This window comes from Citrus sinensis, chromosome 8 (assembly GCF_022201045.2).
Source record: "Citrus sinensis cultivar Valencia sweet orange chromosome 8, DVS_A1.0, whole genome shotgun sequence".
NCBI classification, from domain to species: domain Eukaryota; kingdom Viridiplantae; phylum Streptophyta; class Magnoliopsida; order Sapindales; family Rutaceae; genus Citrus; species Citrus sinensis.
In genome coordinates this window covers 24,059,459-24,084,889 of record NC_068563.1, presented here as the reverse complement: position 1 = coordinate 24,084,889, position 25,431 = coordinate 24,059,459, and the positions used below count along the sequence as shown (strand labels likewise).

Here is a 25,431-nt window from a genome sequence, read left to right as displayed (position 1 = left end):
TAATTAGTTAATATTGCTTGGGTGTCTAATTGACAGCCTATACGATTCAATTTCCTGAACGACTCAACAATTACTGGAATAAAATCTGTTGATAGCAGATACTTCCACATTAACATTTTGGGTTGCTACAATCTGAAGTTAAATGACCTTAAAATCACAGCACACGCGGATAGTCCTAATACTGAAGGAATTCATATTGGAAGATCAAATGGGATTGAGATATCACATTCAGTTATAGCCACCGGTGATGACTGTCTCTCTCGGTCAAGGCAGTAAAGATATTTTGGTGTCTGAGGTCTTTTGCGGACCAGGACAAGGTATCAGTGTTGGTAGCCTGGGAAAGGGTATAAAGGATGAAGAAGTTGTTGGATTGACTGTGAGAAACTGCACCTTCACATGCACAAGCAACGGGGTTAGAGTCAAAACATGGCCTGATTCTCACATTGGAATCGCTTCCAATTTCACTTTTGAAGACATTGTCATGAACAATGTGGAAAATCCCATCGTCATAGATCAACTGTATTGCCCATATAATAAATGTAACATAAAGGTGCATGAACATTCACTCATCTGTAAAACTATTATGCTTCAGCTTAATTTTTAAAGCAGACCGCTCAGTTATAACTTGACAGCTAATGATTACATACCCTGCCGTTAATATTTTACAGGTTCCTTCGCAAGTGAAGACCAGCAATGTGAGATTCAATAACATCCGTGGCACTTCAGCTAACAAGGTTGCCGTTTAGTCTTGTGTGTAGCCAAAAGATTCCATGCCAAATATTGAGATTGGGAATAGAAACTTGGTGTACAATGGCGTTAATGTTAAGGTTGAGGGTCCTGAAACGACATCTTTGTGTTCCAATGTCAAACCAACTCTCTTCGGAAAGCAAATCCCAGCTACTTGCGTCTAGATCTCCAGACTCTTCATATTTTATCTATACACGTTTTGTTATTTTTCATTTCTGTATACTAAATTTAGGAATGAGTACATGTCAAATATCATATCCCGCATATACCTGCATTAAGGTTAATGACTTGTACTTGCTTTACTTGAAAATAGATGAATGTCGTTGGTCTCCACTTTGCCATCAACGTACGACTCGTCTCTCTTCTTATTTTTTAATGTAAGACATGTTTTTAAAACTTTATTATATGGGTCTTTGGATGTATGTAGACTAAAGCATGTACATATGCAATAAGAGGAATGAAATATGATTAGAAAAATTACTGTTAGTATCCGAAAAAATCTCATGACATTCCAAATATACCTAAATATTTTGCTGTTTGATAACGATTTAGACTTGAATGAGTGGTAAAGTTGGTGTTTGATGTAAATGAAAAAAAGGTGGAAAAAAATGGATTGTTTATGAGTGTGTGGTAAATTGTTTGAACTATCCAAAAGTATAACATACATGCCCCTTGTGTGTGTGCGTATATATATATATAGTAGTTTTTTGGTCCGGAATTTTGAAGTTAAAAAAAGTCCGGGAAAATTCTAAAACCTTTAAAAGTTTTAAAGGTTTCCCAAATTTTCCTACACTTTAAAATATATATTGGATCGGAAAATTTCTCTCTCTCTCTCTCTCTCTCTCTATATATATATAATCATTCTTTAGTGTGGACGCCTTCAATTTTTGTTATGAGGACGCACTATTAAATTGTGTAATTCAATAAAATTAATGCAAAAACACTATTAATTGCAAGATTTAACAGCATGTTCGTTTTTTAAAAAAAAAAATAAGGGCACCGACACCTCAAAATGATTATATATATATAGAGTCTGACAATAACATTGACTCTACTACTCCCGCTATACGTTTGATTGAGGATATTGGAAACTTGTGTGTGATTCCCTTTGATTTTATATCTTTTCATTGATGATACTTTGCTCTCAGATCAATAAAAGAAGTCATTAGTGGAATTTAAGTCAGTTTTTGGGATAAATGTTTGTTTTGCCATTTAGACGATGGTGTACTTGAATCATGCTCTTCGGCATTTTGGATTCTCCTGCAGTTCTTTCTCGAAATCCAATTTGCGAAATCGGCGATTCTCTGCTCAATATGAAATCTATTACAAAGATAAGCAATGCTTTGACCATTATTTGTCTTTAGCTAATATTTTGAAAGACTGTTGCTAAGGCTGTTGATCTAAATTGGATCCAACTCTCTCTCTCAAGTTGCCAAGTTCAGATTATTGCTTCTTCACTGAAGTATTGCACTGAATCACAAGAATCCCGACTTGCTCACAATGACAAAAAGGTAAATAATGTTCCCATTGGTCATTTTATTGATAGCAAGCTGTCCTCAAATTCATTATATTTTTTATTTGTTATTATTGTGACTAATATCTTGTTCATTTCTTATGTTGTTTTTTCTCCATCTCACTCTCTGAATTGCGTAGACGCTGCAGCCGAGTTTGCTTATTATTAGAAGCTTCAAAATTTAGACTTGGGAAATAATTTGATAGCAAGATCTTAGAATTGAGGTGAAGCATGAAATTTTTTTCTCTTATATTTCTCCATTAATTTTTTTTTCCTACATACATACTTTCTTGCCATGTATGATGGCAACATGCTTGAATGGCAAGTGCTAAAGTCATTAGTTAATCCTCAATCTACAAGGAAACACTGTAGCTAAATATGATAAATTGGCAAAGAAGGTAATGATGGTTTTTCAAGCGTAGATTTGTGCTCCTAGCAGGACTAATCTAGAATCAATGTCATAGCAGGTGAAAAATCTATTGCCAAACTTACATATATTCAACGCTAGACCAATACATAAAAACACCAAAAATGAGAAGGACGATGCTGTTGATAAGGTTAATGATTCCTCAAAGTGCTGATGACAAGATAAAAGTTCAGAAGGAATCGAAATGAGATAGCTTTAGAGAAACAAATGACAAACTCTCAATGAAAGAAATTCTGCAGAGCAAAATTGATTTGCAGCTGGGAAGAAAGTGGTAAGTGAGAATAAAAAGAGAAGGAAGGGGAGCTTGATGCTGTTGATGATGCAAAGAACTCTGGAGGCCTTGTGCCTGGTCAAAACAAAGATGGTCATCCAAAATCTAAATGATTCTAGAGATGTTGATCATGGAGTTAACTTTTTTAAGAATCATGATTCTTAATAAAATTAGACAGCTTACTTTTAGTACGTAAAATCCTACATTTCAATGGGTAAAGTCTTATAGCCTACGAACCATGCATACCTAATGTCAATGGTTTGTCGAGGTTTTATTTAGTATTGAGACAATTGGTGTAAAAAAAAAAATTATAATTATGAAATAAAAGTTAATAGCGTATGGTGAAAATAATTTTTAAATAATAATTTTGATAAAAATAATAAAGGTAACTATAAATTTTTCATCATATAAATGTGAAATAAAATGAACTAAATTTTTATCCAACACTTAATAATGTAGATTTAAAGTTACAATTGTCCAACCACCCTACAAACTTAAAAAGAAAGAGGGAGAAAAATGTATTGTTAACACGTTGAAAGGAACTATTAAAGGAGAGCGAACAATATTATTAATGAAAGTAATTGAATTGTAACGTCGACCATTCATTCTTTCTTAATCAAAAGGTTCAAATTCGTGTAAAAATTGTCGATAAAATTGAGGCTGCTTAACTTGTCCCAATGATTATTATAAATATATTAAAATTCAGTATTCATTGGGATAAACTAGCTAGTCATTTGAAATGAACGGTGAAAAAATTGTAGATGCCGGCTCTTGACTTCGACGTATAAATTACCTTTTTTTTTTCCTTCAATATCACTACTTCTATACACTGGCACGTCCTGAGGACGTCCAAGTTCTGCTTTACGTATAGATTACTTCAAAATAGCCGAGTTAAAAGAAAAGTGTGTGACTGAAAATATTCGTTCAATGATCCAAACCAAAGCTAGCACATAAAAAAAGAAAAAAAAATAGTGGGACAAATTAGCTCATTATCATTCACATTATGTGGCTGCTAACTAATTGAGTTAGTAAAGCAGTTGTGATGAAAATAAGAGATTTAGAGTGGGGTTAGGTTGCCGGCTAAATAATAATAATAAAAGAAAACTAATCCAAAGATCGACACGAACTTGAATATCATACTTCAAGCGTATCGTCTGTTGATATTTGCATGAAGCCGGCAAGTAAACAACTTTTGTTCAAAATTAACTATGTTAAGTGGCTTAATGACACGAGTGTGACATTTGTTCACTCTAATAATGTAAATTACAAGTCCACCCAGAGGAACCCATAGAAGTTAATTAATTAATGACCTCGAAGAGTTGAGTTTTTCTCGAAGACTTGATTATCATCGTATTCCAAATTAGATTGAACCCAAATCATCAAACGGGCAAACTGAGGACATCGTGGACATATCAGGTGGGCAAACAGAGGACATTATAAATATCATTCAAAATGATAACTTTCTCATAAGCAACCTTCCATTTCTTATCATTAATTAAATTTCTATCCACAGCAATGAAATCAACAATCATGAGTGTTTCTGTTGCCCTTGTTTTCCTTGACTTATTTTTTATAGCTACTATGATCAACATCAGCTTCTGCAATGGCAACCCTTGCGTGGGTTGTGTAGACAGTGAGAGAGAAGCACTTCTAAAGTTGAAACAAGATCTCAAAGATCCTTCCAGCCGTCTTGCCTCTTGGAATATTCGTGATGAAGATTGCTGTGCATGGGATGGTGTTGTTTGTAACAACTTCACTGGCCATGTCCTTCAGCTCAACCTTGGAAATCCTAATCCTAATAATGGCACGGGGTCAAAGCTGGCTGGTAAGATAAATCCCTCTTTGGTTGACTTAAAGCATTTGATTCACTTGGACTTAAGCGGAAATGATTTCCATGGAATTCAAATTCCCAAATATCTTGGTTCTCTTAAGAACCTTAGATACCTGAATCTCTCTAGAGCCAAATTTGCTGGAGTGATTCCTTACCGACTTGGAAATCTCTCTAATCTTCAATATCTTGATCTCAGTGAGAATTATGAGTCACAAGTTGAAAGTTTTTCATGGCTATCTGGTCTTTCTTTGCTAGAGCACCTCGATCTGAGTGACGCTGACCTTAGCAAAGCCACTGATTGGTTACTTGTCACAAACTCACTCTCTTCTTTAAAAGTACTAAAGTTGTCCTACTGTGAACTCCATCACTTTCCTCCGTCATCCTCTGCTAATTTTTCCTCCCTTAAGACCCTCGATCTTTCCAAAAACCAATTTAATAACTCTTTGTTTCAATTTAGCAGTTGGGTTTTTGGTCTTCATAATTTAGTCTTTTTCGATCTAAGCGGTAATCAATTTCAAGGTAAAATCCCCATCGGACTAGGAAACTTGACGTTTCTTAGACATCTTGATTTATCTTATAATGAATTCAATTCTGCAATACCCGGTTGGTTGTCTAAGCTTAATGATATTGAGTTCCTTTCTCTTCAACATAATTCCTTGCTAGGCACAATTTCATCGATGGGTCTAGAAAACTTGACTTCTATCAAAACTCTCGACCTTTCCTTAAATTATGATCTTGCAGGGAAGATTCCAACATCGTTTGTACGGCTTTGTAAGTTGACATCAATCGATCTGTCATTTGTCAAATTGAGTCAAGACTTATCAGAAGTTTTAGATATTTTCTCTGCATGCGGTGCACATGCACTAGAGTCACTAGTTTTGAGGAGTTGTCAATTTTCAGGTCACATGACAAATCAACTTGGGCAATTTAAAAGTTTGAACAGACTTCGACTACGTAACAACTCTCTTTCAGGTCCACTTCCATCTGCTTTAGGAGAACTTACATATTTGACATATCTAGATCTTTCCAAAAACAGGCTGAATGGTTCCATTCCATTGTCTGTAGGACAAATTTTAAACTTAGAATACCTAGATTTGTCCAACAACTTGTTGAATGGTTCTATTCCATTGTCTTTGGGAAAATTTTCACATTTAGAATATCTAGATTTGTCCAACAATAGGATGAGTGGAACACTTTCTGAAAATCATTTTGTCAATCTAACAAAACTGACTTCATTTTCTACATCTGGTAACCCGCTAATCTTGCAAGTCAATCCGAACTGGGTTCCTCCTTTTCAACTCGATACATTGCAATTGAGGTCATGTCATTTAGGGCCTCATTTTCCATCGTGGCTTCATTCACAAAAGCATTTGTCTTTTTTGGACATATCAAACACAAGAATTTCACATACTATTCCTCGTTGGTTTTGGAATTCCATTTTCCAGTATAAGTATTTGAATCTCTCTAGCAACCAAATCTACGGTGAGATTCCAAATTTAGATTTTCGTTACCGTCCATCGCCTCTTCTACCTCCCCCATCTAGCATACTTGATTTTTCTAATAATGGTTTTTCGGGGTCCATTTTTCATTTAATATGTAATGGGTTAAAGATCACTTCTTATCTCCAACTCTCGAAAAATAACTTTTCTGGGGATATACCTGATTGTTGGATGAATTGGCGTGGTTTGAGTATGCTGAATTTAGGTAACAATAACCTTACTGGTAGTCTTCCGACCTCAATTGGAACTTTAAGTTCTCTTTTGTCATTGAACCTGCGCAATAATAGATTGTCTGGAGTCATTCCCGAGTCATTTCAAAATTGTTCAAGTTTGGTATCTCTTGACATGGGCGAAAATGAGTTTGTCGGGAATATTCCAACGTGGATGGGAGAAAGATTTTCTAGATTGTTGATTCTCATTCTTCGATCAAACAAGTTCCATGGCGATTTGCCAATTCAACTTTGTCGCCTAACTTCTTTACAAATTTTAGATGTTGCTTATAACAATCTCTCAGGGACCATACCCAGATGCATCAGTAACTTCACTGCTATGGCGACGACGGACTCATCTATTCTAGAGAATGCGATATCCTACATTGCAATGATGGATGAAAGTGAAGTTGTGGTGGATGCATCAGTTGTGACGAAAGGGTCTATGGTTGAATATAACTCCATTCTGAATTTGGTAAGAAGCATAGACATTTCGAAGAATAATTTCTCGGGAGAAATACCGATGGAACTGACAAATCTTAAAGGATTGCAATCACTAAATCTGTCCCACAATTTTTTTACCAGCAAAATTCCTGAGAAAATTGGTGATATGAAATCAATTGAGTCCCTCGATTTCTCAGCGAACCAACTTTCTGGTAAAATTCCCCAAAGTATGTCAAGTTTGTCATTTTTAAATCACCTGAACTTGTCCAACAATCACTTGACTGGGAAAATTCCTTCAAGCACTCAATTGCAAAGCTTCGATGCATCTTGTTTTGCCGGCAACAATCTATGCGGAGCTCCACTTCCTAATTGTAATGAGAATAATCCTCTTGTACCTGAAGATCCAAATGGAAATGGGAACGAAGATGAAGACGAAGTGGACTGGTTGTTGTATGTAAGCTTGGCACTTGGATTTGTAGTGGGGTTTTGGTGTTTCATAGGTCCTCTACTTGTCAGCAGAAGATGGAGGCACAAGTACTGTCATTTTTTGGATGGCTTTATGGATGAATTTAGCTGCTTTGTAAGAAGATATTACTAGATTTTTCCGTGACTGTATGTTTGTTGTATTATGTACTTGGGAGTCCAGGACGCAATGTCACTCGATCATTACAATAAAAGGAAAGAATTGGACATTGGAGCCCTCCAAAATTACACTGTTTTTTCACCATGTTTCAGCATTTAGATCAACTAAGCAGGCGTCGAGATTAAATGAATTTCAGCAGGACTCAAGAGGGCTATTGATTTTACAGTCCAATCTCTACATAAAATTTATGTTTCTTCGTTTCCGAGGGTAAAAAATAAGAGTTGTCCATTCATAGTCCATCCTAAATTGCTAATGAAGAACTATTTTAGATAGTTTACAAACATTTTCTCTAAATTAAATTTGTATTTTTTAAAAAAAATCTCACAAAATTCCGAAACACAAACCTAATATTTTTACGATTGGGGTTTGATAATGATTTAGATCTTCAATGAGTGAAGAAAATTGTGTTTGGTGCCAGTGATAAAGACATGGAAAAACTAGATTGTTTATGACTGAGTGACTGTGTGTCATAGATTATTTAAACTGTATACAGTTAATATAGCATAGATGCTTTTAGGTAGAGATCGGTTGCTTGTGAATGCCTTTTGTACTTAAAACGACTCAAGTTCAATTAGTAATAAAAGGGTTAAGAGTTTGATATTTAACGGGGAGGTTTCTTGTTTCCATTCAAACCTAATTAAAGGAAAAATATATAACAAACATATTTTTGGGCATTGTGATTCGGCCATGAGAAAAAAAAAAAAAAAAAAAAAGAGAGAGAGAGAGAAAAGTTGAGCTATTTTTTGTGAATTGACCTAACAATTGGATCATATTTGTAAATTTCACTAATATGAACTCCTTCAGGTTTGAAAAAAAATTACATTGAAACGACGTGTCGGTTGACTCAAACGAGTACGAACAAACACTGCCTGAGAGTTTAGACATAAACCCTGGAAGCAGAGACATTCAAAGCTAGGGTTTTGCAAATTCTCAAAGACTAAACCGAAGAAGCCAAATCATGACACGACTGAGCACCGAGCAAATTTTGAAGGACAACAAGACTGGCGATCCCAATTCCATAAAATCTCTGACTCTCACTCACAAAGCTCTCTCCGACGTCTCTTGCTTGACCGATTTCAACAACTTGGAGAGACTCGACCTTAGCTCTAACAACCTCACTTCTCTTGAGGTGCCTACCATTCATTCATTTCCCCAACACCCCAGTAACAAATTTACGCCTTTATCATTTCTTGGCATGAAATTTAATTATTATTTTTTTAATTTTATTTGAAGGGGTTGAGACATTGCGTGAATTTGAAGTGGCTATCAGTTGTGCAAAACAAATTGCAAAGCTTAAAAGGAATCGAAGGACTCTCTAAGCTCACTGTAAGTGTCATTCCCTTGCTTTGTTCGTGATATTTTACATTTTTTACACTTTTAAATGGTTGCTTATGAGAGATTCTTGTTTTCCCATGAGAAGGTTCCGATGCTTATTGTTACTGGCGATTTGGTTGAAATCTTTTATCCGTTTGTTATTATTGTCCATTGGGACACTTGCTCGATCTAAACTAGTTGTTTGAAGTAGTTTAGGTTTGAAAATGATGAGCTAATTGGATTATTTAAATTCACCTTGTTCTGTCTTTGAAATTCAGGTGTTGAATGCGGGCAAAAATAAGCTTAGATCGATGGATGAGGTGATGTCTGTTGTGAGCTTACGTGCTTTAATTCTGAATGGTGAGATTTAGACCCTAATTGCAGCGCCCTTTTTGTAAGTTGGTGATATGAAAATATGGAAATCAGTTCGTTTTTTAACCTTTTTTTTTTGTTGGGCGGGGTGGTTGTGCAGACAATGAGATTGTTTCGATATGCAAACTTTATCAGATGAAGGAATTGAACACTCTTGGTACAGATTCTTATTTCTTCATGTTCACACTTCATTGTGTTTGATAAAATCTGTTCCTTGGCTGATGTTTGTTAGTAGATTGACATTACCTGCTCTAGCCTATGTTTGTTCAAGTGGTGTTGTCTATATAGAACTTTGGCGAGAATGGGAGAGGAATAAGAGCTGTAATTCTTAGAGAAGTAACATTTACATTTTTCTTAGAGTCAATAATTTTTAACTCTATAAATTTTACTTGTTCTAGGATTTGGTTTAAAGGAGTGGTTGGTTAAGGCATGGTCAAAAGACTTATGAGCAGAGAGCAAACCTGTTTGATTTTGAGGAGATAGCAAACTTGTGTGCAATTCTTTTTTATTTTGCATGTTCGTGATTGATAATACTGTGTTCAGATCAAAGCAATATTGGAATTTAAGTTGATTCTTGGGATAAATGTTTGTTTCTCCTGCAGTTCTTTCTCGAAATCCAATTCGCAAAATTGGCGATTCTCTGGTCAATATGAAAGCTATTACAAAGGTAAGCAATGCTTTGGTCATTAATTGCCCTTAGCTATTATTTTGAAAGACTGTTGCTAAGGCTGTTAATCAAGATTGGCTCCAGCTCTCTCTCTCAAACTGCCAAGTCCAGATTATTGGTTCTTCGCTCAAGTCTTGCACAGAATTGAAAGAACTCCGACTTGCTCACAATGACATTAAGGTAAATCATGTACCCAGTGGTCATTTGATGATAGCAGGCTATCCTCAAATTCATTATATTTTTTTTGTTTGTTAATATCATGATTGATATTTTGTTCATTTCTTATGTTGTCTTTCTCTGTCTCACTCTCTGAATTGCCTAGACTCTCCCGGCCGAGTTGGCTTTTAATAAGAAGCTTCAAAATTTAGACTTAGGAAAGAACTTGATCACGAGATGGTCAGAATTGAAGGTGAGGCATTGAAATATTTGTCTCTTTTATATTTGTTTTCATCAAGTTTTTTCTATATACTTCGTCACCATGACATGCTTGAATAGCAGGTGCTAAAGTCATTAGTTAGTCTGAATAACCTCAATCTACAAGGAAACCCTGTAGCTGAATATGATAAATTGGCAAAGAAGGTAATATTGCAATCATTTTATCATGTTAATCATCTTTCAAGAATTCTGCTCCTAGCTGGATTAATCTATGTTCAATATTGTTGCAGGTCAAAAATCTATTGCCAAACTTGGGTATATTCAATGCTAGACCAATAGATAGAATCACCAAAAATGGAAAGGACAATATAGTTGATAAAGTTAATGATTCCTCAAATAATGCTGATGACACGATAAAAGTTCATACGGAAAAGAAAAGAGATGGCACTAGAGAAACAAATGACAAACCCTCAAATAAAGAAATTCAGTGGAGCAAAAGTGATTCTGCAGCAGGGAAGAAATTGAAAAAGAAGTCAAAAGAGAAAGAAGGGGAGCTTGATGCTATTAATGATGAAAAGAATTCTGGAGGCATTGTGCCTGGTCGAAACAAAGATGGCGATCTAAATAGTTCTAGAGATGTTGATATGGAGAAAGATCTGAAGCCGAAGAGAAAGAAAACCAGTGAAAATCTCTCAAACAAAGACATTCAAGTTGACGATGATGATAACAGATTTAAAAAGAAACAGAAGAAACAGTCAAAGGAGAAACAAGGAGAACTTGACATTATTGACAATGGAGAAGCCGCTTTCGCGGAGCTCTTCTCTGCCAATATTGCAGGAAATCCTGAATTTGATGGTGACAATATGGTTAATGAAGCTTCTAAATTCAACTCAGTTGATGGCTTAGTTACCTCTTCTGCTAAGAAGAAGAAATCTAAAAACAGGGGTATGGGTCTGACCGTTCAATTGTCTCAGGAACCTGAAGTTGGATTGGGTGGACCATCAACTTGGGGTGATGAGTGATTGATTATACTGTGATGGAGCTGCGTGAATTATTTGAAACTCTTTCAGTTGAGCTACTCTTCATCTCTTATTGAGTTTGATTATTATTCTTTGAGAAGCTTAACTCTCAGGTGTACTCCATAAGTTTTGACGGTGAAACTTGCTTTTCTTTTAAGATGGTTTCTGATGCTTAACATTCCATTTTGCTTCTCGAGTCCAGCCATCTCTAGTCTTTAATGGAATGCTAGCCTGGGTTGCAATTTAATGCTTGCCATTGTTGCTATGTGCTGCAATTTCACAGTGGCCAAGACCTCAATTGTACCTGTATCATCAATGTGGGAATCACCCTCGTGTTACACGTTTCTTGGAAGTAAATTTGCTTGAATGATTGTCAATAAGCCAGAACCATAACTGTATGTAGAACATTCTTGTTTTGTCATCCCAACTATGTGGTTGAAATCATTTGGTTTGGCTTTGCTGGTCTCAGTTCATCACTTTGGGTGTGTTTGAATCATAGGATCACAGGCTATTAAAATACAGTTCACATTAACTTAATACCAAAGTTGTGTTTATAAAAAAATTGTAATGGGTTAAAAGGGGTATACTAATGCGGAGTCGGGTTTAGCTAATGCGACAGTTGCCACATTAGTGTTTTGCTCTTGCTTTTTTAAAAAAATAAATAATAATAAATAAATATTATTTTTTAATTTAATTTAATATTATTTTTTATTTTCTTTTATTTTTACATCATAATTATTAATATAAATTTATAAATTTATTATTCATATTTTAATTTTTATTATATTAAAAATATAACAAAATAATGTATTATTTAATTATATAATAATTAATATATAAAATTGATTAATATTTGATAAGTTACTATAACTAATAATAAGTACTTAAATAATATATAAAAATAAAGATATAACATAATATTATATTATTTAATCATATTATAATAATTAATATATAAAATTGATTATTATTTAACAATTTAATATAACTAATAATAATTACTTAAATAATAATTTAATATATAACTAATAATAAATATTTGTATATGAATAAATTTAAATAATATTAATTTAAAATTAATACCAATAAAATAATAATATAAAACATTATTACGTTATGATATTATTTAGAGATTATTTGATTAAATTATATCCTTCAATCTTTATTTTACACATTATATATTTAGAAAATACTTAAAAATGAATGTTATGTTGCCAAAAATGTAAAGTTATAAGTCTCGATCTTTATGAAAAATTATGATATTTTTTAAAATTTATGGTAAAAAATAATGTTAAATTTTTAAAATTTAAAACTTCTATACTTAGTACTTTTGTAGGTACTAAAAAATATTATTTTCTAAATATATAATTTAAATTAATAACAAAAAAATAATATATTATAGTGTACCAACAAACATTATACAATATTATTATAATACAGTATTAATGTAATGGAGCATAATATAATACATATATATTCAAATTATGTAATATAAAATATTATAATACAGTATGCCAAACGCACCTTTTGAATACTAACAATGTATTAACGCCCTTTATCCCAATTGTGTAATTGTAGCATCACTTTTACAGAGAATTGTTTATTTACTAAATTTAAGCCACGTCATGGCAATGAATACCTCGCACCAGAGTACTGAAAGAAAAACAACACAATATTTCTCTTTGTTTCTTTTTTAAATAGAATTATTACAAGTGAATTAAAAAAGAATATCCCAACTTGTGTTGTGACGTTGATGTGTTCCATGGAGCAAACATTTTCATCCACTTTTCCTGAGAGGATAAGGTCTTGGTCACAACTCACGCGTTATGATATCTTGCAGGTAGTGACAATCAATCGCGATGACTTCATTAGACTTCCAAAAAAAAATAAAATTGAAAGTACTTTTCTTTAATTTAAAAAAAGGTTTTATACAAATGAATTTTTTTTCTTATAAGCTTTCATTTTATTATTTATTGACAAAACAAGTAGATCGCTAACAGATATTTTTAAAAGAAAAAGAAAAAAGATTGGGGAAGTTGACAAAGTCTATAGATTCGTGACTTTTTAGGCTTTTATCCCCCTCAAAACATAGGTTTAATCAAAGAAAAATTACTTGAAAATCATTTTAAGAATCCTCTTATCTTACGATTGTATTTTGTATTTATAGAAAAAAATATTAAAAAAATAACACAATTTTTTATAAATTACGGTATATATATATTTTTTATCTTTTAAAAAGTAGAGAATGAGACAGTTTAAATCAATTTTCAATTCTCTACTTTCCTCTCTATTTAAACTCAAGTGATTAATTAAATTAAATTACTTAAAAAACACTCCACCACACGCCTTAGGGCCCATAATTTTTTTTTTTAAATCTAAAAGATTGAGAGGGAAAAGAAAAAAAAAACGTCGACTGTTATTCCTTTCTTAATGAAATGTTTGTGAATGTAGGTCCTTGGTTCTTTGTCATCCACTGCCTGGAAATTCCCTTTTTCTATCTTTTATGCATTTGTCTATGGCCTACCAACCTTGACTTTTAGAATTTAATTCATAAATCTTGCTCATTACATTAAAGCAAATCAACTTATCCTATGATTGGATTAACCAAAGAATAACATATTCAAAAACTGATCCACCTTTTATCATATTTGTTTCAACATTTTTATTAGACCAATTAGGCCTAACTCTTTTGCTTATAAATGAACCCAACATTCAAACTCCATTTTTAGGTAAAAAATTAAGAAGCAATGGCTTCTTCTCCTTGTCCCACAAAATTTACAAGCCATCAAGGCATCACAACGTTGCTTCCCGACATCATTGAGACTCATATCTTAACCCGACTCGACGGCCAAACTCTTGCCGCCGCAGCTTGCACTTCATCTCGTCTACACTCTCTATGTGCACAAGAAAAACTCTGGCAACATATCTGCTCCTCCACGTGGCCTTCCTCTAACGACCCACGTGTGCGAACCCTCGTCTCCTCCTACCCCGGAGGTGGTCACCGGTCTTTTTTCTCTCACTCATTCCCGGTTCTTGATTGCCAAAAACAACCCTCAAAACGCATTCATGATGATGATTCTTTACTTGTCACCGAACAGATAATCTCGGCCGTTGATCTTTACTACAGAAACGATCCCGTCTTCTCTAGGGTTGCAGAAAATGAGACAGTAACCGGCTGGTTTCAGTTCCCACCGTTCAGGATTGACCTGGTCGACGCGAAAGATTCCGTTCCGACAAAAATACCCTTTGTGAGTGAAGCAAATATTCTGTTTGAAGAGCTTGAAAAGAACTTGACATTGAGTTGGATAATAATCGATTCTAGCAGAAACCGGGCGGTGAACTTATCCAGCCGGTGGCCGGTTTCCGTGCGACAAGACTGGTTGACACGTGAATTGCACGTGAAGTATGCGGTGATGATCCCCGCAGGTGGTAATCAACGGTGGGGATTGTTTCCGGCGAGGGAGTGCGTGGAGTGTGAGGTGATGGTGACACTTGGGGGAAGGAGAAAGAAAGGAGAGGAAATGTTATACGTGAAAGAAGTGAACATGCAAATGAAGGATATGGAGGGGAGGAATTTGAGTGGGAAGGATGGTTTGGTAATTTTGCAAGGGGTTATGGAGAGTGGGAAGAGAACGAATGGGAGGAGAGAGGTAGTGAAAGTGAGGTATGAGGAATTTTTGACGAGGAAAATTGATAGAAAAGAGAAAAAGGAAAGGGCAGAAAGGGTATTGAATAATGTTTGTCTTGCCGGTGGGCTTGTAGTGCTCGCAGCTTTTTGGGCATTCAAAGTGTTTTAGATAAGAGAACAAGAATTGTTAATGACATATATAAAGTCATAGTACTGTGTAGAAGAAGATGTGTATATATATACGTAGTTGTTTATTGTTAATTAATTACTTTGTTTCACGCAAGTGATTAGAACTTATAAGAATAAAAATTAATTTGAATGTGTTTGAATAGAAAATATAAAGTTGCCATAGGCAGTGTTTACTTTCTGAAGTGAGAGTGAGGAGTGAGGAGTGTGGATTCCTCTCACTCCAGTGTATACTTCAACAAAATAGAGATGGATTGGAAATCTCACTCCATGTGCCCCATCCATTTTTGGAGTGGGAAGTGAGATTCCCACTCCCACCTCTTCCTTTTCTACCATTTGTTTTTAATTTAATTTAATAAAATAAAATAATTTATAATTATATTTATTTAAATAATATTATTATATTTAACTAAATAATAATTTACATGGATTATAAGTTAAAATTACTTAAAAATAATATTATTATATTAATAGAGAATTAATAAATATATGTTATCTTTATTTAATAATATAATATTATTATATTTATTTTAAAAATAATAGTACTATATTTATTTAATATTAATAATTAATAATAATAAATAGTTTATTCTAAGAAAATATTAATTTTGTACTAAATAATATTATATTAATAAATTTAATATAATTATATAAAATAAAATAATGTTTCATTTTATATTTACCCTTCTTTTTATTAAATTTAGTATAACTATATTTAATAAACATTTAAATAATATTATTATATTTAACTAAATAATAATTGGGTTTGATTCTAAGTTTAATTTACTTAAAAATAATATTATTATATTAATAGAGAATTAATAATATTACTATATACAATCTTTATTTGAAAATATAATATTATTATATTTATTTAAAAATAATAGTATTATATTTATTTAATATTAATAATTAATACTAATAAATAGTTTATTCTAAGAAAATATTAATTTCATACTATGTTAATAGTAAGAATATTTCATTTATATTGCCCTTATCAACAATTTTTAATTTATATAATTAAAATTTAAAAAAAATTGTGATGTTCATAATTAAGAATATTAATAATTATTATAAATTTATAAATATAATAAAATAAATGTTTATTCATTAAATATATTTTTTATTAACTTTGTAATTAAAAACTATAATTCTTTACATAAGGATATATAAAATTGTAATTTGAAACTATTTACTCCCAATCCAAGACAAAGTAAACACATAAATTGGATTATGATCTCCATTCCATACTTCTATTCCAGTGCAAGTAAACAACTTACTCTCACTCCCACTCCACACTCCTAATCCTAGGATTCCCACTCCAATCCAAAAAGTAAACGCTGCCTATATGTCCTACGACTACGAGCAACCTCACATATGCTAGCTAGCGTGAAACAATTGACGTATATTTCACAAGCATGCATGTAGTAAATATTTTGGATAAATAAATGATAATGAAATAATTTTGTTTAATTTTCAAAATAAATTAAAAAAAATGTTTTATTATTTATCACATGCATAGTACTATTGGAATTATGTTTATTAGGAAAGTTTTGACTATAGTAGTAGAAAAAGAAGTAATTTGTGTGACTATTTTAAAACTAATGCAGCCTATATAACTATTTGAGCAAACCTTAGAAACTTGCCTCATCTTTTTCTGTCAACAATGATACTTTGCTTGGAAAATATTACCGGAAATTTTTTCTTGCAAGCAAGGTACGAAAACAGGTCATTTTGGTTTTGCCCATATTTGGCTTTGCCAAAAGAATTTCAAGCAGTATTTTTTCTGAACAAAGTAGCATTTTTGTTATTATATACACTTTTGTTTTTAATTATAGTCTATAAACAATTCAATTTTCTGCTCACTTATGTCGTTAGAGTTCAAATCTCAAACCTATTTTTTTTTACAAAAAAAAAAAGAAAGACTTTACCAACGAAACTAGCTTGCACCCATCTTATATATATACCTGTTGATGCGAGATTCTGGTTCTCCTCGTTCTACGACCAGGGTCTCTGCTCTATCAACTTCACCACGACCAGGATCTCTCCTCGTAAAGCTTCTTCTCCAGAGGTTCCTGCGCACACAGACAGGTCAGAGTACGCCGGTTGTTTTCCTGGCGCAAACCCTCCGACGCTCAAGTCAGATATGAAGGTTCGGGGAACGCTTGCCACAAATCTTATGGCTGTTAGGTTGTTTTCTCTCTTTTCTTAGTTCAAATAGCAAAAAATCTAACCCTTTTACCTTCGTTGGCTACCTTTTTATAGGCTTCCTCTGAGTCCCGGTCTTCCGCAGTTTACGCCCATTGTTCTCCCCACGCTCGGATGTGGATGTCCTATTATCTTCATGATGGGTGAATGGAGATGGACCTCGTGCCTTGATTCTCGGATAGGAAGGCACGTCTCGCCAACTGCCGTTGACCGGGTCTCCTCGAATCAACCCTTAGCAGGAATACAGCAGGAATGGCTTTATGCTTCTTACAGGAGATTGGACTCGTGGCTAACGTGCTCGTGGATGAGCAGGGTATTTCTGCTCATGCTCCCCAGGATACCAGGCTCTTACGGGACACACCGGTTCGCAGAACTCTGCCATCAGATATCTGCTCATCATGCCTGGTCTCGTCGACGTATTTCTCTCAAACACCGGTCCCCCAGTTTCTGGTGTTGGGTAATGTAATGGACCAACAGTAGAAACTTAGCGGTTCTTGGTCACGTAGGACTGGAAAAGGCCTCGAGGAGGAGCTGACCAAGGTCAAGGAGGATCTTCAAAGGCAGAAGGCTATGTACGAGGCTCAGCTCGAATCCCTCCGCGATTCCCATCGGGTTCAGGTCGAGAACTTGGAGAAGGAGGCTGACAACCAGTACGACCAGGGACTTCGGCATTCCTATCGCTGCATCATGGCCGTCCTCGGGAAGCAGCATCCTGATCTAAAGATGGACGACCTTGCAGCCGGTGTCACCGAACATATGGACGAGGAGGCTGCAAAGGAGGATGCCGAAGAGGTGGCGCCAATGGTGATAGAGGAGGAAAACTCTCCTCCCCGTGTAATCCCTGCTGATGCTGGTGAGGCGAGTACCCCCCCAGACCCAACTGAAGATACTCCCCCAGCACCTAAGGTGGACCAGCTGACTGAGGCTGCTCGGCTTGCGGACCCATCGTCTTCTTAAACATGTTTCTTGTATTGTAACGAACAATGTTTGTGAAGATTATCTGCTTTGTTAATTATTAACAAATTAATAGAAATGTTTTTGATTACTCTCTTGTGTTGTAATTACGAGAGTCTGCTCGTCTTCGTCTGGTCGAGCTGGCTCTGGCTTGGTATATGGTTTTGCCACATGCCTTAGAAGATTCTTCAATGTTTGGGATTCTGCTCGCCTTTGCGCGGTCGAGCAGATCTTGGCACGCGTGGCTTCTGTCTTGCCATAAAATAGGCTTTGAGACTTGATGAGCCTTTGTATACCTTAGAAGATATTTCGATGATTGGGGATTCTGCTCGCCTTCGCGCGGTCGAGCAGATCCTGGCATGCTTGGCTTCTGTCTCGCCATAAACAGGCTTTGAGACTTGGTGAGCCTTTGCATGCCTTTGATTCTTTAAGGATTGGGATTCTGCTCGCCTTCTCGTGGTCGAGCAGATCCTGGCACGCTTGGCTTCTGTCTCGCCATAAAACAGGCTTTGAGACTTTGTCGAGCCTTTGCGCCTTAGGTAATTTCTTCAAAGCTTGGGATTCTACTAGCCTTCTCGCGGCCGAGCAGATCCTGGCACGCTTGGCTTCTGTCTCGCCATAAACAGGCTTTGAGAATTTATCGAGCCTTTGCATGCCTTAGGTAATTTCTTCAAAGCTTGGGGATTCTGCTAGCCTTCTCGCGGCCGAGCAGATCCTGGCACGCTTGGCTTCTGTCTCGCCATAAACAGGCTTTGAGACTTGACGAGCCTTTGCATGCCTTAGATGATTTCTTCAAAGCTTGGGATTCTGCTAGCCTTCTCGTGGCCGAGCAGATCCTGGCATGCTTGGCTTCTGTCTCGCCATAAAACAGGCTTTGAGACTTTGTCGAGCCTTTGCATGCCTTAGGTAATTTCTTCAAAGCTTGGGATTCTGCTAGCCTTCTTGCGGCCGAGCAGATCCTGGCACGCTTGGCTTCTGTCTCGCCATAAACAGGCTTTGAGACTTTGTCGAGCCTTTGCATGCCTTAGGTAATTTCTTCCAAGCCTGGGGATTCTGCTAGCCTTCTCGCGGCCGAGCAGATCCTGGCACGCTTGGCTTCTGTCTCGCCATAAACAGGCTTTGAGACTTTGTCGAGCCTTTGCATGCCTTAGGTAATTTCTTCAAAGCTTGGGGATTCTACTAGCCTTCTCGCGGCCGAGCAGATCCTGGCACGCTTGGCTTCTGTCTCGCCATAAACAGGCTTTGAGACTTTGTCGAGCCTTTGCATGCCTTAGGTAATTTCTTCAAAGCTTGGGATTCTGCTAGCTTTCTCGTGGCCGAGCAGATCCTGGCACGCTTGGCTTCTGTCTCGCCATAAACAGGCTTTGAGACTTTGTCGAGCCTTTGCATGCCTTAGGTAATTTCTTCAAAGCTTGGGGATTCTGCTAGCCTTCTCGCGGCCGAGCAGATCCTGGCACGCTTGGCTTCTGTCTCGCCATAAACAGGCTTTGAGACTTTGTCGAGCCTTTGCATGCCTTAGGTAATTTCTTCAAAGCTTGGGGATTCTGCTAGCCTTCTCGCGGCCGAGCAGATCCTGGTACGCTTGGCTTCTGTCTCGCCATAAACAGGCTTTGAGACTTTGTCGAGCCTTTGCATGCCTTAGATGATTTCTTCAAAGCTTGGGATTCTGCTAGCCTTCTCGTGGCCGAGCAGATCCTGGCATGCTTGGCTTCTGTCTCGCCATAAAACAGGCTTTGAGACTTGGTGAGCCTTTGCATGCCTTAGATGATCTATCACAGTTTCAAGTGAATGACATTCCTCGACGTTCCATTAATTGCAGGTTTTGATTTTACATGAACTTGCTTTGGACATAAAATAAATAATCGCAAATACGAACAGAAAGAACTTGAAAATATTAACAACTCTTACTGGAAATATTTCCTGAGATGTGCTGCCTTCCATGGGCGCTTCACCTCGTGGCCATCCATGCGGACCAGCTTGTAGGCTCCTGGTCCAACTAGCTGCCTGACTCTATATGGCCCCCCCCAATTTGGACCGAACATTCCTTGAGTCGAGTCTTTCGTGTTCTGATTTACTCTCCTTAACACCCAATCTCCAACCTTGAACTGCTATACATTCACGTCCTGGTTATAATACCGAGCAACCCTTTGCTGGTAAATGGCTGATCGCTTGGCTGCTTGATCCCTCTTTTCCATTAGTAGATCAAGATTCAATACCGAGCACATCTGCATGAGCCTGTAAGCATTTCACTAACTCCTGCTTCTGCTCTTCCTTATGTTTCGACCCGATTCTGATCGTCGTTCCCGGATTCTCTGGTCCCACGCTTACTGTCTCCAGCTCCTCTACAGGTTCTTGTCTGCCCTTCTTGCTTTCCACTCGGGTGTTAAGGGATGTTATCTGCATTGCCTCCTTTGCTGCCAAGGAGTAGCAGCTTCTAGCGATTCTCTGGTCCCCTCGTACCACACCAACTACCCTGTTCACCCAGTACTTGAGAGCCAGATAATGGATGGACAATACCGCTTTGCTCATCCTTAGAAACGGTCGACCTAGGATCATCTGGTAAGGACCTTCTTCATCCACCACCACAAAGTCCAGTATCATTGTCCTTTCCGTCGGGGAGCTCCCAATCGTGATAGGCAGCTCGACCACACCCAGAGGGACCAGCTTTTCCCCTCCGAACCCCTTTAAGGAGGTATTGGTGTATTCCAACTTCCGGTCTGCTATTCCCATCTCCTCCAAAGTTGACTTAAATAGCACATCAACTGAGCTCCCTGTATCAATCAATATCCGGTCAAACTTCTTGCTAAGGACCGTAACCTTGATGACCAAAGCATCCTCGTGGGGGTATAGAATCTCTTCCTCATCTTCATCCGTCCACATGATTGGCACTTGCCTGACCCTTGCTCGTTTGGCTGCTGGGGTGTTGAAGAATACCTCTTTGCTGGTCATGGCGTATCTAGCATAATTCTTCCTCGACCTGTTGGAATCTCTGGCCAATGTCGAGCCCCCAGCTATCACCCTTACTCATACTCTGCTAATAGTTTACCCATGCTAATAGTTTACCCATACTCTCGCAAACAATTTTGAGGATTGACATCCCATTACAAATGATTACTGATAACTCAAATTTATCAACCTTATCTTGCTAAAACGCCCTAAACTGTGCAAGTATTACAAACTCGGATGGTTCCATATCATCTATCATCACAACAATTTTTTTTTTTTTTTCAAGCAGTCATCATCTCATGGCAATTAAAAGATTGGCATAAAAGTTGTAGGAGTTTGGAAGACGTGCCTGATAGTAGCCTACAAGTCTCTGAAGTTCAAATTTAACCAGTCAAATTGGCCCATAGAGCTATTCGAGAAACTGAATCATTCCACTTAGATTTTTTGGGCGCTTTTTCCACTAGAAGCTTGATGGTAGCCCATACAAATTAGTCTTTGGGAAGTACTTTCTGCTTGAAAATATTTCAGAATCAAGATGAAATACTCCAAGAGAATACTAATATGGATAATTTCAGTCACTTGAAGTTTCCTCATTTTCTGGAAATACCAATTGCAAGTCTTCACTGTCTCTGTAAACTTGAACAAGGACGGCAGCCTTATATACAAGCATGCCAAACATGGCTGGAACAATCTGCAATAATGGGAAAATTAATAAACACAATTTATGTTAGCAATTTGAGGGCTTCATGATCGATTTAAAAACTTATACAAACAGCTGCAGACAACACTAAAAATTATTTTAATTGCTACCTGGAAATCAAAGAAGGCATTGGCAAAATACCGATGAGACAGAACCCACAAACCATATATTGTAGCCGGGATTACAAGCCTTGGAGATAAAAGAGCAAGGCTACTTCCCTTGAATGATCTCTCTAAGAAGTACTTAAGGTCCTCTCTCTTATTCCAATTCTACCAAAGAAAAAGAAATGTTTGCTTATGCAAGGAGGAGACAGAAAACAACTTAGCTACAAAGATGCCATTAAATTTCAAAAAAAAGGGGGCGGAAGATTTAATCTGTACTTCTTGGACTTCTTTTGCATGAAAATCTGAGGAACCATTTCCTTGGACAGACGGTCTGCATGTTGGAATAAGAGCTGAAGGTACAAGCAACTGCACTGGAAATGAGGTTTGTTAAACTACCAGAATTAGGATCAGTAATAAGAACAGATGGTCTCCTGCTGTTAATAAACCTTCTTTTTCAGTTTTCTGTCAAAAAAGTTGCTAAAAGCACTGCTCGAGTTCTCGGAGTTTTTCACTTCCCTAAACTAGAAAATGAGGGATATCTTTAAATTCTTTGAGCTCTTTGGAGTCCCAATTAGACCAAATAAAGATAACTCCTCCACAGAGAAAACACTCAAGGGAGTCTACTAAGTTGAGAATACTTGATAGAAGATATCTATCCCCATGGACCATTTCTCCAGCTATTGATTTTTTAGGCCAAAAAATCCTGTGGACGACTAACAGTAATTTTTGGTGGAAACTTTACATCTTACATTATCATGGCTTCCTTGCTTTATAATATCTCTATACACTTATTTTTACATTATTGGCAGGTAAAAGGTTGGATCAAAAAGTTCCGTCCAAATCACCAGGTATATTGGTATTATTGGCAGCAGAATCTACCATTCTTTTAGATAACTGATCGCACTATTTAGTATTGTTATTATTCATAAACCTTTTATTTGAATCATAGCTCAAAAACTAGGACTCAGCACCGAGCTTAGAATTTGACAACCGACTCACCAACATATTAATTTAACAGATATTAACCTTCTTCTCCAAAAAAAAAAAACAGATATTAACCTTAGTGAAAATAGATCAACTTACCCAGTGATTCGGAATGCTAAAGACCCTAATAAAGTTCCACTTTCTGTCTGGTCCTTGGCTCCAGGTAAACTATATTATTCAAAGACGAAACCTAATGTGTGCTTATCTGGGGCAAAGAAATGGCAAAAGTACAAATCATTTGTTTTTGCATTGTCACAATGGTGGTCATTGTTTCAGGCAGCTAGAATTTCTTGAGTTATTCCAGCTTCTAGCATTTCTCAGCTTTCAGAGATTATTTATGCTTTTGGGAGGAGGGGTGGTGGGGGGTGGGAGAAGCTAGAGTGTTACAGAAATGTTCAGTTATGTCCACTTATTTGGTGAATTGGCTTGAAAGAAATTGAAGGATGTTTTGAAGATTCTGAGGAAGACATCATCTTTTTGTGGGAAAGAGTAGGATTACTAGCTTTTCTTTGGGCGTCATTAGAAAGGAATTTCGAGATTCTTCTTTCTTCTTCATTCGTCTAAACTGGAAGCGGTGTTCGCTTAGCTCAGTGCTTTGGATTTGTTTTTGTTATGAGATCATTTAGTCATATAGATCCTATAATTATTTGGTCATATTATCAGCATTGAACTATATAGACTTTTTGTGATCTTTAGGGGTTCTCTCTTTGTGGACTCCGTGTTCACTTTCTGTAATGTTTTTCTTTTTAATAAAAAGTTTTATGTTTCCCATCAAAAAACACCATAAATAAATATATGAAAAATAAAAACATCAGCTTACCTGAAAAGAACTCCAACCACATAGCTAAAAGCCGCCTGTAAAATTAACAAAGTCATTTCTATGTAAGCCCAAAATTTACAATATTTCATGAATATCTTACTTTACATTTTTTTTTAAAAAAAAAAGTGAATCCTTCCAATAGAGTAGGGAAGAAAAAAAAAATTTGCCTACTCTGTTGCAATTTGTACAGTCAAACACTGAAAATATATAAAAATATAATAAAAAGTAGGTTTGAGCCATTGTCACCAAATCCTCATATTCATTTCTAATCCATACTTCCGTTAAAGAGGCTAGAGAAAGGTCTGATATAAAACATTTTTTAAACTTGAAATACTGGTGCTTTACTTTTCTGTGAGATATTACCTGGACTGAGAGCGTTATCAAACAATACCCACTCCAGGCAGTTCCAATGCCAACTGACAAGAGCATCAGTTCCCTCTTCAGCTGCAAGATCAAAGTACAAAAATCAGCATCGTAAACAGCTTTTGTGGTACTATGTTGCAGAAGCAAGCTTTTAGGTAATAACACAACCTAAAAGTTCAAGCTGAGAGATAAGAGCCTAAGACTACAGAATCTAACACATACCTCGCATGCAAGGCATGTAAATCAAACATAACAGGAACATTGCTATAACAAGAAGCAAACTCAATGTTCTAATAATGAAAGTAACACATCAGAAAATCCAAATACAGGACAGCTTGATCAAACTAGCTCCACTAACAGTTAAGCAGATAGGTAGGACTCCAACAGTAGTTTTCAAAACCAACAAATATAAATATAAAAATAAAAGCATCCTGGAACATACCCAGTCTGCGAACCCTTAGTTCTATTACTGACTTTAACATAAAACTGAATCCCTTAGGTCCTATCCTGGTTACTTGGAGATCCAATTGGAGAAATATTGGTTTCAAAACAGAAGCTTAGGTAACCAAATTTGCAGCTTCATTTGAAAACAGACATCTCTTGAAATGCCATTTGCCAACAGAAAAATATGAACAACCTTTAACCAAAATACAGTCACATGGTGAGCATCAGCTCATTCAGCTCACAAGATTAAAGTTACACATTTAAATATAATGAAATCATAGGCCTAGAACCAAAAGGAGAGAAACCAGTCCGCCCTTGCATTTATACAATATGTTCATTTATTAATCAGTTTTTTCAAAGTTAGTTAGATAACTACAAACAATTTATATTTCAAATGTAAAGAGAATCTAACTTCGAAAGAAATAATGGAGCTAGAACTGAACAGAAAGATCCCAATTTCAGGCATTGACATCACATCAACAACCAATTAACCATGAGAAATACTAATTTGAAGAAAGGTATCATACAGCTTCATATTTAAGCAGGTTCAGTCTCTTCCTTCTTTCACTGTCATCCTGCAAAGCCTGTATTTACATGCATTGGTTAGCAGTATGAAATTGCAGATATAAAACTTAAAACAAATTCCCATGCTTTGCTGAAATTGGGAGAAAGGGAGGGAAGAGGGATGAAGAGATGGGAAAGAGTGTTTACAAGCAAGCCCATTATAATATAATGATAGCCAAGAAAAAGCATACCTTAGCAG

At 36.1% G+C, this 25,431-nt stretch overlaps 5 protein-coding genes across 11 annotated transcripts in view; 4 read left to right on the top strand and 1 right to left on the bottom strand.

Annotated features, from left to right (window-relative positions):
• Positions 1 to 247: 247 nt before the first annotated feature.
• Positions 248 to 746, top strand: LOC107177490 (exopolygalacturonase-like). The gene is made up of 2 exons (XM_025100105.1): positions 248 to 550; positions 669 to 746. Exons 1-2 carry the CDS (start codon positions 248 to 250, stop codon positions 744 to 746), a joined length of 381 nt encoding a protein of 126 aa, XP_024955873.1.
• Positions 747 to 4,462: 3,716 nt separating this feature from the next.
• Positions 4,463 to 7,539, top strand: LOC107177491 (receptor-like protein EIX2). The gene has a single exon (XM_015531348.3). The coding sequence runs from the start codon at positions 4,474 to 4,476 to the stop codon at positions 7,537 to 7,539; it is 3,066 nt and encodes a 1,021-aa protein (XP_015386834.3). The 5' UTR covers positions 4,463 to 4,473.
• Positions 7,540 to 8,421: 882 nt separating this feature from the next.
• Positions 8,422 to 11,799, top strand: LOC102617206 (protein phosphatase 1 regulatory subunit SDS22-like). Of its 2 annotated transcripts, XM_052431808.1 has the most exons (10): positions 8,422 to 8,713; positions 8,818 to 8,910; positions 9,177 to 9,258; positions 9,371 to 9,427; positions 9,873 to 9,937; positions 10,022 to 10,117; positions 10,260 to 10,346; positions 10,436 to 10,516; positions 10,603 to 10,932; positions 10,978 to 11,799. In XM_052431808.1, the coding sequence occupies exons 1-10, from the start codon at positions 8,543 to 8,545 to the stop codon at positions 11,332 to 11,334; spliced, it is 1,419 nt and encodes a 472-aa protein (XP_052287768.1). In that variant the 5' UTR covers positions 8,422 to 8,542; the 3' UTR covers positions 11,335 to 11,799. The 2 variants fall into 2 exon arrangements, with proteins under 2 accessions (XP_052287768.1, XP_052287767.1); XM_052431807.1 differs by having other exon boundaries at positions 8,423 to 8,713; positions 10,603 to 11,799.
• A 2,279-nt stretch (positions 11,800 to 14,078) lies between these two features.
• LOC107177531 (probable F-box protein At2g36090) lies at positions 14,079 to 15,128 on the top strand. The gene has a single exon (XM_015531421.3). The coding sequence runs from the start codon at positions 14,079 to 14,081 to the stop codon at positions 15,126 to 15,128; it is 1,050 nt and encodes a 349-aa protein (XP_015386907.2).
• Positions 15,129 to 21,403: 6,275 nt separating this feature from the next.
• Positions 21,404 to 25,431, bottom strand: part of LOC102624420 (uncharacterized) — a 53,784-nt gene continuing 49,756 nt past the window's right edge. For 2 of the 6 annotated variants that reach the window (XM_052431814.1, XM_052431809.1), the window contains exons 7-9: positions 22,334 to 22,428; positions 22,064 to 22,222; positions 21,689 to 21,944 (exon numbers count right to left, since the gene is read on the bottom strand). In XM_052431814.1, the coding sequence (XP_052287774.1) occupies positions 21,825 to 21,944; positions 22,064 to 22,222; positions 22,334 to 22,428 (374 nt within the window). In that variant the 3' untranslated portion in view covers positions 21,689 to 21,824. Of the gene's footprint in view, positions 21,945 to 22,063; positions 22,223 to 22,333; positions 22,429 to 23,861; positions 23,897 to 24,224; positions 24,306 to 25,195; positions 25,253 to 25,431 lie in introns of all 6 variants that reach the window. The other 4 variants (XM_052431810.1, XM_052431813.1, XM_052431812.1 and 1 more) reach the window with 4 other exon arrangements.

What these genes read in the sequence shown, in the direction of transcription:
- LOC107177491 (XM_015531348.3), top strand. Translation starts at nt 4,474, where the DNA reads ATGAAATCAACAATCATGAGTGTTTCTGTTGCCCTTGTTTTCCTTGAC.
- LOC102617206 (XM_052431807.1), top strand. Translation starts at nt 8,543, where the DNA reads ATGACACGACTGAGCACCGAGCAAATTTTGAAGGACAACAAGACTGGC. An exon ending in ACAACCTCACTTCTCTTGAG is followed by an intron (nt 8,714 to 8,817) that starts GTGCCTACCATT and finishes TTTTATTTGAAG; the next exon opens with GGGTTGAGACATTGCGTGAA. An exon ending in ACGTGCTTTAATTCTGAATG is followed by an intron (nt 9,259 to 9,370) that starts GTGAGATTTAGA and finishes GTGGTTGTGCAG; the next exon opens with ACAATGAGATTGTTTCGATA.
- LOC107177531 (XM_015531421.3), top strand. Translation starts at nt 14,079, where the DNA reads ATGGCTTCTTCTCCTTGTCCCACAAAATTTACAAGCCATCAAGGCATC.
- LOC107177490 (XM_025100105.1), top strand. Translation starts at nt 248, where the DNA reads ATGACTGTCTCTCTCGGTCAAGGCAGTAAAGATATTTTGGTGTCTGAG. An exon ending in ATAATAAATGTAACATAAAG is followed by an intron (nt 551 to 668) that starts GTGCATGAACAT and finishes AATATTTTACAG; the next exon opens with GTTCCTTCGCAAGTGAAGAC.